The sequence below is a fragment of the Triticum aestivum genome, chromosome 5D (assembly GCF_018294505.1).
Source record: "Triticum aestivum cultivar Chinese Spring chromosome 5D, IWGSC CS RefSeq v2.1, whole genome shotgun sequence".
Classification (NCBI taxonomy): domain Eukaryota; kingdom Viridiplantae; phylum Streptophyta; class Magnoliopsida; order Poales; family Poaceae; genus Triticum; species Triticum aestivum.
In genome coordinates this window covers 542,250,115-542,266,530 of record NC_057808.1, presented here as the reverse complement: position 1 = coordinate 542,266,530, position 16,416 = coordinate 542,250,115, and the positions used below count along the sequence as shown (strand labels likewise).

The 16,416-nt window shown below is 45.6% G+C and overlaps 2 protein-coding genes across 2 annotated transcripts; one reads left to right on the top strand and one right to left on the bottom strand.

Moving 5' to 3' along the window:
• Positions 1 to 7,471: 7,471 nt before the first annotated feature.
• LOC123123661 (actin-3) lies at positions 7,472 to 11,273 on the top strand. The gene is made up of 5 exons (XM_044544220.1): positions 7,472 to 7,750; positions 9,347 to 9,410; positions 9,494 to 9,887; positions 9,984 to 10,597; positions 10,829 to 11,273. Exons 2-5 carry the CDS (start codon positions 9,351 to 9,353, stop codon positions 10,892 to 10,894), a joined length of 1,134 nt encoding a protein of 377 aa, XP_044400155.1. The 5' UTR covers positions 7,472 to 7,750; positions 9,347 to 9,350; the 3' UTR covers positions 10,895 to 11,273.
• A 1,250-nt stretch (positions 11,274 to 12,523) lies between these two features.
• LOC123123662 (ferredoxin-3, chloroplastic) lies at positions 12,524 to 15,028 on the bottom strand. The gene is made up of 2 exons (XM_044544221.1): positions 14,851 to 15,028; positions 12,524 to 13,202 (listed from the first exon to the last, which is right to left on the bottom strand). Exon 2 carries the CDS (start codon positions 13,192 to 13,194, stop codon positions 12,733 to 12,735), a length of 462 nt encoding a protein of 153 aa, XP_044400156.1. The 5' UTR covers positions 13,195 to 13,202; positions 14,851 to 15,028; the 3' UTR covers positions 12,524 to 12,732.
• Positions 15,029 to 16,416: the final 1,388 nt, after the last annotated feature.

Here is a 16,416-nt window from a genome sequence, read left to right as displayed (position 1 = left end):
ATTCTTTTGCGAATTCATAAACTCTTTAACACTAGTCACAAATTCAGAGGGCATCTTATTAAAATTTCCATAAGAACTGTTATAGGAATTACCATAATTATTAGAGGAATTACTAGGATAAGGCCTAGGATTAAAGTTTCCTCTATACGCGTTGTTACCAAAATTATTCCTACCAACAAAATTCACATCCATAGATTCATTATTATTCTCAATCAAAGTAGACAAAGGCATATCATTAGGATCAGAAGAAACACTCTTACTAGCAAATAACTTCATAAGTTCATCCATCTTTCCACTCAAAACATTAATTTCTTCTATCGCATGCACTTTTTTATTAGTAGATCTTTCAGTGTGCCATTGAGAATAATTAACCATAATATTATCTAGGAGTTTAGTAGCTTCTCCTAAATTGATTTCCATAAAAGTGCCTCCCGCGGCCGAATCTAAAAGATTTCTAGAAGCAAATTCAATCCGGCATAAAAAAATTCTATAATCATCCACAAATTCAAGCCATGAGTAGGGCAATTACGTATCATTAATTTCATCCTCTCCCAAGCTTGTGCAACATGTTCATGATCAAGTTGCTTAAAATTCATAATATCGTTTCTAAGAGAGATGATCTTAGCGGGAGGAAAATAATTAGAGATAAAAACATCTTTGCACTTATTCCAAGAATCAATACTATTTTTAGGCAAAGATGAAAACCAAGCTTTAGCACGATCTCTAAGCGAAAAAGGAAATATCTTCAATTTAACAATATCATTGTCAACATCTTTCTTCTTTTGCATATCACACAAATCAACGAAGCTATTTAGATGAGTAGCGGCATCTTCACTAGGAAGGCCGGCGAATTGATCTTTCATGACAAGATTCAACAAAGCAGCATTGATTTCACAAGATTCAGTATCGGTAAGAGGAGCAATCGGAGTGCTAAGGAAATCATTATTGTTGGTATTGGTAAAGTCACATAATTTGGTATTATCTTGAGCCATCGTGACAAGCAAGCAATCCAACACACGAGCAAACAAGAAACGGGCAAAAAGAGGCAAACGGAAAAGAGAGGGTGAATAAAACGGCAAGGGTGAAGTGAGGGAGAGGAAAACGAGAGGCAAATGGCAAATAATGTAATGCGGGAGATAAGGGTTTGTGATGGGTACTTGGTATGTTGACTTTTGCGTAGACCTCCCCGGCAACGGCGCCAGAAATCCTTCTTGCTACCTCTTGAGCACTGCGTTGGTTTTCCCTTGAAGAGGAAAGGGTGATGCAGCAAAGTAGCGTAAGTATTTCCCTCAGTTTTTGAGAACCAAGGTATCAATCCAGTAGGAGGCTACGCGCGAGTCCCTCGCACCTACACAAAACAAATAAATCCTCGCAACCAACGCGATAAGGGGTTGTCAATCCCTACACGGTCACTAACGAGAGTGAGATCTGATAGATATGATAGAATAATATTTTTGGTATTTTTATGATAAAGATGCAAAGTAAAATAAAAGGAAAAGGAAATAACTAAGTGTTGGAAGATTAATATGATGAAGATAGACCCGGGGGCCATAGGTTTCACTAGTGGCTTCTCTCAAGAGCATAAGTATTTTACGGTGGGTGAACAAATTACTGTTGAGCAATTGACAGAATTGAGCATAGTTATGAGAATATCTAGGTATGATCATGTATATAGGCATCACGTCCGAGACAAGTAGACTGACTCCTGCCTGCATCTACTACTATTACTCCACACATCGACCGCTATCCAGCATGCATCTAGAGTATTAAGTTCATAAGAACAGAGTAACGCCTTAAGCAAGATGACATGATGTAGAGGGATAAATTCATGCAATATGATAAAAAAAAACCCATCTTGTTATCCTCGATGGCAACAATACAATACGTGCCTTGCTGCCCCTACTGTCACTGGGAAAGGACACTGCAAGATTGAACCCAAAGCTAAGCACTTCTCCCATTGCAAGAAAGATCAATCTAGTAGGCCAAACCAAACTGATAATTCGAAGAGACTTGCAAAGATAACCAATCATACATAAAAGAATTCAGAAGATTCAAATATTGTTCATAGATAAACTTGATCATAAACCCACAATTCATCGGTCTCAACAAACACACCGCAAAAGAAGATTACATCGAATAGATCTCCACGAGAGAGGGGGAGAACATTGTATTGAGATCCAAAAAGAGAGAGAAAGCCATCTAGCTAATAACTATGGACCCGAAGGTCTAAGGTAAACTACTCACACTTCATCGGAGAGGCTATGGTGTTGATGTAGAAGCCCTCCGTGATGGGTGCCCCCTCCGGCGGAGCTCCGAAACAGGCCCCAAGATGGGATCTCGTGGGTACAGAAGGTTGCGGCGGTGGAATTAGGTTTTTGGCTCCGTATCTGATCGTTTGGGAGTACGTAGGTATATATAGGAGGAAGGAGTACGTCGGTGGAGCAACGTGGGGCCCACGAGGGTGGAGGGCGCGCCCCCCTACCTCGTGGCTTCCTCTTTGATTTCTTGACGTAGGGTCCAAGTCTCCTGGATCATGTTCGTTCCGAAAATCACGTTCCCGAAGGTTTCATTCCGTTTGGACTCCGTTTGATATTCTTTTTCTGCGAAACTCTGAAATAGGCAAAAAAACAGGAATTCTGGGCTGGGCCTCCGGTTAATAGGTTAGTCCCAAAAATAATATAAAAGTGGATAATAAAGCCCAATAATGTCCAAAACAGAAGATAATATAGCATGGAGCAATCAAAAATTATAGATACGTTGGAGACGTATCAGCAGGTGGCCCCCCTCTAGTGCTTTCTTTGCCCAATATATTTTTATATATTCCAAAACAATTCTCCTTGAAGTTTCAGGACTTTTGGAGTTGTGCAGAATAGGTCTCTAATATTTGCTCCTTTTCCAGTCCAGAATTCCAGCTGCCGGCATTCTCCCTTCTTCATGTAAACCTTGTAAAATAAGAGAGAAAAGGCATAAGTATTGTGATATAATGTGTAATAACAGCCCATAATGCAATAAATATTGATATAAAAGCATGATGCAAAATGGATGTATCAGCGACGAGGTTAGCAGGGCGGCAGTAAGTAAATTATAGAAGAAGAAAAAAAAATCCTCATATGTCAATCTGATATATATATCATAACACATAGGAAAATATAGGATCGCCAGTCGCCTGTATTTTCTTAAAATCATAGGCGACCTTCGTGAGCAGGCGAACCTTTCAATTTCTTCTATCTATTAGCCATGTGACAGTCGACCTCAAGTCACCCTCCTCGATCCAAGCTTGACCTTATCCGTGTTACCGCATCCTCATCACCGTCCAGCGCATTGTCGCCACCTCTTCTTAGTCATATCCAAGGGCGTCGACCATCTCGCAAAACTCCGGTGAGATCTCTCTTTCACCACTGCTATGTTGCCAAGAGCTCTACCCTAGCCACTCTAATACGAGGCCTCTTTCCTCCACTCTACGACAGTTTTGCCTCGCGGTCTACCGGTACTTGAGGTTGAAGTCGGCCACACTCATAACGTCCTAACTAGTACAACGTGTCATCGCACAAGAGAATTGCACGACAAATGTTCACTCATTAATTATATCATACGATAGAAAAATGATTTATGAGTACAATGCGTCGCGCGAGAGAGTTGCACAACAAAGGTTCGCTTGTTATATTTTGTGATAGAAAAATGGTTTATGATCTTAGAGCAACTCTGCTACTTCTTGAGATTGCGTTGGTTTTTTCCTTGAAGAGGAAAGGGTGATGCAGCAAAGTAGAGATAATTATTTCCCTCAGTTTGAGAACCAAGGTATCAATCCAGTAGGAGACAACGCACAAATCACCTAATACCTGCACAAACAATCAAAGAACTTGCACCCAAAACAATAAAGGGGTTGTCAATCCCTTCACAGTTACTTGCAAAAGTGAGATATGATAGAGATAGATAAACGGTAAATTAAATATTTTTGGTTTATAGATCGGAAACTAATATTGTTGATCGGAAACTTATATGATGGAAAATAGACCCGGGGGCCATAGGTTTCACTAGAGGCTTCTCTCAAGATAGCAAATAATACGGTGGGTGAATAGATTACTGTCAAGCAATTGATAGAAAAGCGCATAATTATGACAATATCTAAGGCAATGATCATGAATATAGGCATCACGTCCGTGTCAAGTAGACCGAAATGATTCTGCATCTACTACTATTACTCCACACATCGACCGACTCTTGCCTGCATCTAGAGTATTAAGTTCATGAAGAATAGAGTAACGCATTAAGTAAGATGACATGATGTAGAGGAATTAACTCAAGCAATATGATGAAAACCCCATCTTTTTATCCTCGATGGCAACAATGCAATACGTGCCTTGCTACCCCTACTGTCACTGGGAAAGGACACCGCAATATTGAACCCAAAGCTAAGCACTTCTCCCATTGCAAGAAAAACCAATCTAGTTGGCCAAACCAAACTGATAGTTCGAAGAGAATTACAAAGATATCAAATCATGCATAAAAGAATTCAGAGAATATTAAAATAATATTCATAGATAAGCTTGATCATAAATCCACAATTCATCGGATCTTGGCAAACACACTGTAAAAAAGTATTACATCGAATAGATCTCCAAGAACATCGAGGAGAACATGGTATTGAGAATCATAGAGAGAGAAGAAGCCATCTAGCTACTAGCTATGGACCCGTAGGTCTGTGGTAAACTACTCACGCTTCATCGGAAGGGCAATAGAGTTGATGTAGAAGCCCTCCGTGATCGAATCCCCCTCCGGCAGGGTGCCGGAAAAGGTCCCTAGATGGGATCTCACGGGTACAGAAGGTTGCGGCAGTGGAAAAGTGTTTTCGTGGATGCCTCTGGTGGTTTGGGGATATTTGGGAATATATAGACGAAAAAATTAGGTCAGGAGGGTCAGGGGGGCCACAAGGGTGGGAGCGCGCCTTCCATCCTTGTGGCCGCCTCGTGGCTCCTCCAACTTCATCTCCAAGTCTCCTGGTTGTCTTTTGGTCCAAGAAAAATCATCGCGAAGGTTTTATTCCGTTTGGACTCTGTTTGGTATTCTTTTTCTGCGAAACTCAAAAATAAGAAAAAAACAGAAACTGGCACTGGGGTCTAGGTTAATAGGTTAGTCCCAAAAATAATATAAAATAGCATATTAATGCATATAAAACATCCAAAACAGATAATATAATAGCATGGAACAATAAAATATTATAGATACGTTGGAGACGTATCAAACTCCAATGCGGAATGTCCGCGGGACACGTCGAGGCGTGTCCATGAGTAGCGGTAGGAAGCCGGACATCCTACCCGGTGCACCACATGTTTGCCTCGGGCCCGGCCTCCTTCATTTGACATGCATATGTAGATCAATAGCAATTTAGCATATATACAAGCAGTACAAACATATACAATCACAACAAAAAAGCACCGGACATTCAACAAGTTTTTACGTCCAACCAATGCCAAAAGATGGTAGTCCGATTGTGCAAAAGACTTTTTTTGCCTCCCAATCTGGTTTTCCGTGCCAAAGTATTCAATCTTTGGCCAATTCCTCCGAAGCGTCTGTGTAGTGCTAACTGCTAGCATGATACGCTTGCACAATCTTCGCCGCATCGGAATCCAAGTCCGACATCTTCATTGTCAACATCTCGGCATCAACTTTCTTCTCTTGAAATTTGATCTTCTTGCCTTGCGCCGCCATGAACCTGTCAAACCCCTCGGTCGTATTTTCTTCCTTCGCATCATTGCGCTTGACTCATGCCTCCTCCTTCGACATGATGTCCTCAAACTTCTCTGCCATCTTGGCCACCACCCGTTTTCGCTTCTCCTTCTCCTCCTCCCAACTCCTCCCTGGGTTCCTAACCATCCTTTTGGTTGGAGCAAGGCCTCCTTTTTTTGGATCACCATTTTCATTTTCGTTGGCGATGGCGGCGGTCTTGGCAACAATGTTGAGCCACTTGGAATGCGCATTCAACTTCAACCAACAATGCATCAAGAGAAAGTGCTTCTTGTCTGTCCTAAAGAATAACGTACACACACAAACCACCTAGAAAAAAACATGATCAACAAGTTGCATATCCGGCCAAACGACCAACACATAGAGCACATGCTACCAAATGACCAACACATAGAGAAGCAACAGACTTACAAGCTCAGTGTATGCCGCGCCACTTGGCCACCGAATTTGGAATTGTTTGTAAAAGCCACAATACTTGTTTGTGGCCTCTTGAATGGTGTGCCATTGATTAGTGAGCGACTTTAGATTGCACTCACGATTTTTCTCTTTGCGATACAGATCATAGTGCTTCTGCTCATGGAAACAAACATGCATAATTGTCCAAAAGGCTCGGATCATTTGCTTTGTGCAATGAATAAGATCAATGCTAGTGGCCAACCGCACATCAACCAACAACTAATCCTTCTTCATGTTATTGTATTCCATCTTCTTCTTTGGGTCTACACCCGGCACCCAAAAGTCGTCCGCATACCATCCGACTGGTCGATGTCCAGCAGTTGGGTGTCCAGTATTTGGGTGTGTGTCTGTTAGGTGTCCGGCCCCGGCCGGGAGTCCTCCACCTTCCCATCTTGATGTCCGCCGCTATCGTGGATCATGTTTATCATTGCCTCCTCCTCATTCATCGTCACGCCTGGTTGAGACATTCCGGCAAACAAAGACTGGGCACCTAAGGGTGAGGTAGGCATAGTCGGCATCCGCGAAGGTGTAGTCCCCGTTGAGGTCAAGGCTGAACGACACTTGATGGCCAGCAGTGACGGTGGACGCAGACTCCTGCTGCAAACCGAGCTGTTGGGCGTCGTAGTAGTATAGCAAATACAATTGCATCGGCGATTGCATGAACGGCACCCGCCGGGCCACACGCTTTGGCGAAGGAGGTACCGAGTGACTGTCCACTGCCAAAGTGTCCTCCCAATTTTCTGTTTGCGGTAGCGGCTGTTGCGTGCCACCGACGGGTCCTTCGGCTCTGGCGTGACGGCGACCATCTCGATCGGCCATGTCGCGGCGCTGGACGGCGAAACGGTGCTGGATGACAAAAAGTACCTGGGTCGACGCTTTCTTGACATTTACGAGCATTTTTTTAACACAGTACAATGAAAGTCGCTCATGTACACGCATCCCTATGAACGTACGCACTCACACCCTATCCCTACGAGCGCCTCCGAGAGACAGAGCCGGCATAGCATCTTAAGATTTCAGGAAGTCACCACAGCCGTCTCCTCCCACTGAACGAACATCGCCGGAAGCCTAAAATAAATCCAAGAATAATGCGGACACCAATGTAAAGTCTAGTCTAGGATTTGAACTCTGACGAGCTGGGATACCACCACTGTCCTCCTAGCCATCCAACTGTAGATTGGTTCACACATTATAAGGGTTTTGATGTTGCCATAAGAGAAAGTTGTGATTGGGGACAGGTAGATGAGATGGGGGGAGAGAACGTGCGTTGGCAGCTGCAGATCTTGTGCGCGGGCAGATCCGTCGGAGATCCCACCATTATAGCTCCTCGTGTGATCGTGTCCTCCAGATCTTCGACTCAATTCGAAAATCCGTAACGGCGAACACCACACCACACCCACAGCACAGCACAGATCCTGTATTTAACTCGACGCACCCAAACCCAACGCCAACGCACGCAGCGCACGACACGGCCACTTTCCACGCCTCCGTCTCCGCCTTCCTCGCCAGCGAGCTCCGCTCCGTTCCGCCTCCTCCTCCGGTCCCCAAGGTTCGATCCCTCCCTCCCTCCCTCCCTCCCGTCACGCTTCCCCGAACCCCTCGCTCGCCGCTCCGTGGCGGCGCGGATCTGGCCGCGGAGCATGCTGTGTTTGGGGGGTCTCGTGTCGCGGCGCTGCCGGTGGATCTGCCCGTGCGCGCGGGCGGGTCCGGCCGATCCGGCGGTCCTCCGGCCCCGTCGGCGGCTGGTGGTTTCGTTAGTCACTGCGAAATGGCTGCTCCTCCTTCAGTCGCTGGTCCAGCTAGTGGCTGTTGCGTTGGGTGTTAAGCTTGACGCAGCGTGGTGCAAGCACAGAGTGTCCAAGTGTTCTAGCTTTTGCTTTGGCCCGATGGGATCTGTTAGGCTACCGGGGTATTATTGTCTAAATTGGGGAGGTGGCCCCCTTGATCCAAGGGGAAACCAAGTGTCCATACCAGAGTTCAATCATAAAAATGGGTTTGGCATCAACTGTCTTCTGTGTAAGATGAGATGACTGGGCTAGGATCTGTCCAAATCTAAAATAAATCTCACCCGAATACTCATAAACCAAATAACTTGGGGAGATAATTTCAAGTGAGATGGTATCTCTCGGAACATGATTACGAAATGTGCAATCTAAATGCTATATGTGCACATCATCATTCTAGTGGCTTTTAAGATTGCTATGTATGATGTTTGATTGTGTATACTCTGATCTCGTGGTCTTACAATGGTTCATGTCTTACGGAACGCACCAATTTTTAGCTTAATCAGTATATCTGTCTGATATTTTGATTAGTTTTGCCAGCCTACTTTTATCCATTAAACTAAACTAAACTCTCTTATATTTCTTTACAGAGGTAGTATTTGTTAATCACATCATAACATAATGGCGTTAATTGAATAGCTCGGCACAGAACCTCAGTGTGTGGTTCTTACTTCTTAATAGTGCAAAAAACAATGTAAATCGTGTTTGATGACTAAAAATGTTGATTTATAGCTAGTACTAGGCTGGATGACTAAAAATGTTGATTTATAGCTAGTACTAGGCTGGATGACTAAAAATGTTGATTTATAACTAGTACTAGGCTGGATGACTAAAAATGTTGATTTATAACTAGTACTAGGCTGGATGTCCAGCAACAGCAATAATTGTGATCCAGTACAGCTATAGTTTTTTTTCAACTTTGGTAGGCATAGTTGCACATGGGTAGAGCATGCCTGCCTGGAAGGACAGCTTATTGCTCTCTTTATTATTTTTATTAAGCATAAATGGCCATTAATGTGATTGAAGTTTTGATTAGTTTTGCCAGCCTACTTCTATCCACTAACCTCATTAGTGATGAAAATACCTGCTATGCTTAGAGCCTTAAAGCTAGAGGTACACTTTGCTAAATACAGCTGTAGTTTCTCCTTATTGTGTTATTACCAGAAACATTGCTTTAGTTACATATTTGAATAAGGTTGATGAGCACATCAGGTAGAGATAAATTGACAGCTCCTTAAAATGATTCAGTTAGTTATGTGTTTTTGTGCTCATCGATGTAATTCTTATTAGCAAGATACCTAGCAGTGAATATGTGATGTAACAAGTAAATGATTGAGAAGGTTTTCAATTGTCTTGTGCAGACCAATGGCTGACGGCGAGGACATCCAGCCACTTGTGTGTGACAATGGCACTGGAATGGTCAAGGTTCGATGCTCACCCCTTTGTTTCATTCAAATTTTAAGCACAGAAAATTAGTTGTTCGGAAAATAAACACCTCATTCCTGTAGGCTGGTTTTGCTGGTGATGATGCCCCAAGAGCAGTTTTCCCTAGTATAGTTGGCCGCCCTCGGCACACAGGTGTCATGGTTGGAATGGGCCAAAAAGATGCCTATGTGGGTGATGAAGCGCAATCAAAAAGGGGTATCCTGACCTTGAAATACCCTATTGAGCATGGCATTGTGAGCAACTGGGATGACATGGAGAAAATCTGGCATCACACCTTCTACAATGAGCTGCGTGTTGCCCCTGAAGAACATCCAGTTTTGCTGACAGAAGCTCCTCTGAACCCAAAGGCAAACAGAGAGAAGATGACCCAAATCATGTTCGAGACATTCAATGCCCCAGCTATGTATGTGGCTATTCAAGCTGTTCTTTCTCTATATGCAAGTGGTCGTACAACCGGTACGTGTCCATTTTCTCCCTACTCAAGATGGGTTTATCTATGCTTATATCCCTTCATCAGTCATTGTATGACCTGAACGTGCGATGTCTGTGCAGGTATTGTGCTTGATTCTGGTGATGGTGTGAGCCATACTGTGCCTATCTACGAGGGATATGCACTTCCTCATGCTATTCTCCGGCTGGATCTTGCGGGCCGTGATCTGACCGACTCCCTGATGAAGATCCTCACAGAAAGGGGTTATTCCTTCACTACAACCGCTGAGCGGGAAATCGTAAGAGATATAAAGGAGAAGCTCGCCTATGTCGCCCTTGACTACGAGCAGGAGCTGGAGACCGCCAAGAGCAGCTCATCCGTCGAGAAGAGCTACGAACTGCCTGACGGGCAGGTCATCACGATCGGCGCCGAGAGGTTCAGGTGCCCGGAGGTGCTGTTCCAGCCCTCGCTGATCGGCATGGAGGCTCCTGGGATCCACGAGACCACCTACAACTCCATCATGAAGTGCGACGTGGATATCAGGAAGGACCTGTACGGCAACATTGTGCTCAGTGGAGGGACGACCATGTTCCCCGGCATTGCAGACAGGATGAGCAAGGAGATCACCGCCCTCGCGCCGAGCAGCATGAAGATTAAGGTCGTGGCGCCTCCAGAGAGGAAGTACAGTGTCTGGATCGGTGGCTCCATCCTTGCCTCCCTCAGCACATTCCAGCAGGTACTTACGCGACCTTTTTGTTTTGTCAGGGTGTGTACCATCTTATTCTGGGGAAAAAGATACATTGTTTTTTTTCCTTATCTCTATTAACATCTTATTACATGAACCAACCAGACAGCAAATTAATCTTTTCCTACAAAGCAAAGTATTACTTGTGTTTCCAGCTTATGAAGAAAGTACCCCTGATGTTATCAAAAAAGAAAGTACCCCTGATCCCTTTAACTTTTGCAGATGTGGATATCCAAGGGAGAGTACGATGAATCTGGCCCCTCGATCGTCCACCGCAAGTGCTTCTAAGCCTTGGGCCGTGTCTTACTCCGTGTCTCTCTGCACTTTTCCTATGATTGAGCTTGTATCCGACTCCCCCTCCATTGAAGTACTCCCCGAGCTTCTTGTGCGGCCGTTTTCGCGGATGCTTTAGCATTACCTTGTGGATGAAGGAAAAGTAGGTCCTGTATTATCACTTATATACAGAAGATGCCGCTTGTTCTCAGTGATATGCTACTATGTTGGTTGATATTTAGCCGGTGCGCGCGGAGGAGGACCGACGCACCGGTTTCGGGTTTGGGCTTGGGCTGTTGTGTGGCTGCAGAGTGCAGGACGCTGGGTGTGTATGTATAATTATTTTCTTCCATTAAGTATATTGGATCGGTGTGGAATTATTATTATACCTTTATTTGGTTGCTTTGGTCAGCAAGGCTGGTCACCGGTCTATTTCGGCTTGCTATTTTTTTTATAATATATGCAAGAAGAAAAGGGAAGTTTCCTAGAAAGTATTAGTGCCTCCTTCCATTGCGAGCGCTGGTGGCAGTATGTATGTATGTATGATGTTTATGCGAAATGTGTGCCACTGAACCCCCGGAGGCTTTTGTGGAATATTATATCCCCATCCATCTGCTTTGATGCTTTGCGCCTGTGTTTTTGTCGCCTCCAATGATTTCTTTTTGAGAACCTCATGCGAGGACAGGGGTTTCCTGCAGTTCGTTAAGAAGAAAGATGATCCGATGTATACTCAGCTGGATAAACGGGCGGTTTTTCCTCGATGGCAGCTGCTCCATATTATGTTGATATTTGTGTCCAGGCAACTTGGTTCTCTCGGAGTTATTGTACTCCTACTTAATAGGAATGCCAATATTGTAGCTCATGCCTTATTATTATGTTGATATTTGTGTCCTAGCAACTTGGTTCTCTCGGAGTTGCTGTAATTGTAGCGAGGCTATGCCGCAACCACGTGTTTGATTTGGGTTGATGAGCCTCTTGAGTTTTATTATCTTAGTCTGATGTATCCGTTATCTGATGATTAATAAAATTAGCCATAGTGACTTTCCCTAAAAGAAAGAAATATTGTCCAATGTATAATTAGGAAAATCGGACGCAAAAACCGAACAGCGCCCATTTAATTAGGGGAAACCGAGTGAACACCCAAGAACAAACACAAAAAGGACTGTGGAACTTGGGATAGAGACTAGGAGAGGTGCCTCCAATGAAGAACTGGCTCGCCCTCTCAGTCAGAGCCAAGGAACAAGAGAGAAGGTATCAAGCGGAGGATCTCTCTCTCTCTCTCTCTCTCTCTCTCTCTCTCTCTCTCGGCCGGCCACCAAACTAAACTGAATGCGTCAATGGTTGAGACAGCCAGAATTCAAAAAAAGAAACCTGGACTACCAATGAAACGCCGTCCAAGAAACAAAAACAAAAGGAGGATCATCAGCATCCCCAACCACTTTCACATGCTGAGATGCCATTCTTGGCAGACACATCTTGAGATGCGGCATTCAGATTAACCAACACTACTAGACATCAGCAGCTACACGAGCAAACCAGTTTTGTTTCAAAAGCTAGGAAGCAACCAAGAGGCAGGCACACAAACGAACAGCAAGCATGTCAAACGAACCGGCGGAAAACCAACGGCGCAAAGACGACCACGCAAAAACCATGAAACTGCATTTTAGTCCCTTATTTCTCATTCTCCTCCATCTCCATCTCCATCTCCATCTCCATGGGTGGGTTCACCCAACAATCCGACTAACGACCAAAGCACACAGGCAGGCAGGCAGGGGATAAACAACCATCAAGATTGGTTTTACAGAGCATCAAGGTTCTACTCAACACAACCGGGGGAGCCAGAGGTGAGACCCCTAATACAGGTCGCCCTCCTTGTGGGTGTGGATGACGCAGTCCGACTTGGGGTAGGCGACGCACGTCAGCACGTAGCCCTCCTCCTGCTGCGCGTCGTCCAGGAACGACCCGTCCGACTGGTCCACCGCGCCCGCCTCGATCTTGCCCGCGCAGGTCGAGCATGCCCCCGCCCGGCACGAGTAGGGCAGCTCCACCCCCGCCGTCTCCGCCGAGTCCAGGATGTAGGCGTCGTCCGGCGCCTCAAACTCGTGCTCCTCCCCTTCCGGGGTCACCAGCTTCACCTTGTACGTGGCCGCCGCTGAGACATCCAGCTTCTTCTTTGAGGAGGACCTCAGGCTCGGCAGCTGCAGCGCGCCTCGGCCAAGGAAGCTCACACGGCTCTTGAGCGCTTTCTGGGGGACATCGGTTGTCCGAGCATTGCCCAAGAGCACGCAGGAGGTCGCAAACGTGCAGGTTGACATCTTGAAACCTGACCCAAAGAATCAAGTCAGTAAAGGTAACAAAAAATAGAACTGAAATTCTCACTATCTAATGCAACCAATTATTCAGCACACAACAAGTTATGCATTGGGTCGGATGCTATCCTACCACTAGCACTGGAAAAGCACCCATTGTTTTCCACATGAACAGATTAAGGTCAAACACAAAGAGCTAGTGATATACGGCGATGGTATCTTTACCAAGGAAAAAAATGGGGATAAACCATCATTCTCTCCATGAGAAGGCCACGGTTACTCTCTGGAGCAGTATGAGAAAGGCAGGCATTGCACTCCTGCCCTTCACTCGAAGCTCCAGAACAAAATACGCAACATCAACGCCCCTTTGTTGCTTGCTCAAGATAACAACTAATTTCATGATAAACGATTGACACCCAGACCAGGGACACAGGAAACAGAAAGGCTCTATTGTGAAAAAAAGATACCCGCCTGGACCTAAATCAACCTTCTTAATTTTGTATGAAAATGTTGTGCTGATATATGCCAACGGTATCTTTACCAACAAAGAGAAATGGGGACAGGCCATCCACTCCCTTGGTGAGAAGGCCATAATTACTTTTGGAGCAGTATGAGAAAGGCAGGCATTGCAACCCTGCTCTTCACTCGAAGCTCCAGGACACAGCACGCAAAACATGAACTGCTTAATAGAGCAAACAATTTCATGTTTGTCCAAACTCTAATAATAGGAGAAGAAAAACGTAAGAGGTCATGCTTATTGTGCGCCTATTGTGTCGGACTGCATCGTCCAACATGCTATCCAACACTAACACTGGAACATCACACACACACACACACACATTATTTGCGTGACAAACAGCGGGTTTTAAGACCAAACACGAGTCGGGATGCTGATATAAGCCAACGGTATGTTAACCAAGGAGGGAAAAGTGAGGACAAGCCAGCACCCCCCTCCAGTACAAGGCCGGAGTCACTCTCCGGAGCAATATGAGAAAGGCAAGCACTGCATCCCTGCCATTCACTCGAAGCTCCCGGACACACACACACACACAGGTAAATGAAGAGAAAACCAGCCTCCCTTCCTTTCCTACCAGGGCCGCCCGCCATGACCATCTACTCTAGTATCATCAAAATCCAAAACCCTGAGCGACGGCAAACAAATAATTCGTCGAATCGGGGCATGGGTAAACTGAAATGTTGGGTTTGTTCACCTACCTACATAGTACTACATACATACATACATACATATCTAAACCCAGACAGAATCCCCAAAACCTGCGTGCTCACGGCGACGACGACGAAAACCGGAGCGCGTGTTCCATTTCCACCCCACCCCCCACCCCTTTGTTCCCCGGATGGAGGGAGGAAACGACGAGATCCCCTGCCCGTCCCTGTTGAGGGCTCGGGCTGAGCATGCGACACGGGCGGACTTAACGAGGCGCGCGGGTGGGGTTGGAGATTCCGGGGGGATAACCAGGCCGCTACTCAACGCAAAGCAGAGCAGATCGGCGGCGAGCCGGGCGGAGATTCCGGCGCCCGTCCCGTCCCGTCCTGTCCCGGAGAACTGGCTGGGTAGGGTTCGCACGCCGCCGCCAGAAGGAAGTGAAACAAGAGGGGAAAAACAGAGAAGGAAGAGAACAGATCGGGACAGCTGCTTGCTACCTGTGGCGGCGGGCCGGCGAGGAGGGACGGGGCGGGGGCGGCGGCGGCGGCGGCGGCGGCGGCTTCCCTTGCCTCCTCCTCCTTGCGTGTGTTCTCTGTGTCTGTGGTGGGGGTGGGCGGCGGCGGCGGCCACCTTTTAATAGGCGGAATGGCGAGTGCCCTTGCCTGCCCTGGCAGCGGTCGCCGTTTTCTCGTTGAAAAAAAAACCCGGCAGAAAAGATGCGGACGAAATGACGGGTTTGCCCCCCGCGGCGGCTGCGAACGAACGAACCCGGGGGTGCGGCGCTGGGTCTGGTCTGGCCGGTTTCCAGTTTCGGCCCACATTCATTCATTCCTCCTCCAGGAAGGTTCTGGAGCCCCCCGGTAGGTACATCTTTTTTTTATTGGAAGAGTTTTAGTCACTCCACGTGCTTTGTTTTCTCCGTACGCCTGCATTTCATAGGTTCTTTTTATACCTGCGCTACGATTGCACACGAAAGAAATTTCTCGTCGGCTACAATCTCTCACCATGCATCTCGCAAAAACACTTTTGATATTTGCTTGTCTCGTCCTCGTTCTGGTTAGGGCTTGCCGCACTTTGTTGGTTGTATATATTACTGGGTGTATCTAGACAAATCTAAAACAACTAATTCGGGTCCACGGAGGGAGTATGTATGGTGAGCATGTTGTAGATGGACATGGGTGAAATTTCGTTTTCGTGGTTGTAACAGGGGGTCCTCACCTATGTAGATTACGGATAACCCGCACTAATGTCTCTCATGACTCCGCCTTATCTTAATGCTCCTTTAAGGAGGCGAGCGGGGTGGATACGCGGCCAACATCAAAAAAAACTTGGTGTTGTTTTTTGGTCGGATGCGAACTAATTGGCTGTTTTCGTGGGATTAGCAGGCCGCAGCTTGCATCCCTATGCCACCACTTATGTCGATGTGGGGGCGCAAACCGTTGTGGAAGCCTCTAACTCTACATTCCGATGTCGTTGTCCTTATGTTAAGCGATGTCTAGTTTGGTTCTAGTTGATTGTTTGCCTTTTATTCTTAAAGCCTCTTAACTCCAAACATTTCCTAATTTCGCAACCCCCCCTAAAAAAAGGCTTATAAATTTTGCTTGAAATCAAATGATGGAGAGTTTGACCAGGTTTATAGGGAAACCATCAATAACAACATTACAAAAATATCATGAGAATAATTTCTTTTGTATATAATGATACTAAATTGATGCCATAATTGTTGGCCATTTAACTTGAGAGAACATTTATAGGCCCTCCTTTTGGAGTCAGAGGGGGGAGTTGCCTGCCCGAGTACGGATTTGTCTCATTGTTTTTTTTAACTTCGGATTTATCTCATTGTTTATATGCATTTTATGCTTTCTCTTTTTTTGTTGCATGTTAAGCGTTTTGCAATTAATTTCAATGTTCAAAAATAGATGCATATGTTATGGTGAGTATAAACCCAAATGCTTTTGGTCATTAGAGTTTAGCTCTGGCCATGCTCAAATCCTGAATCTGTCACTTATCATAAGACTTCAATTTTTGCCAAATCTTTGTCACACTTGTGGCGGGCGTTTTGT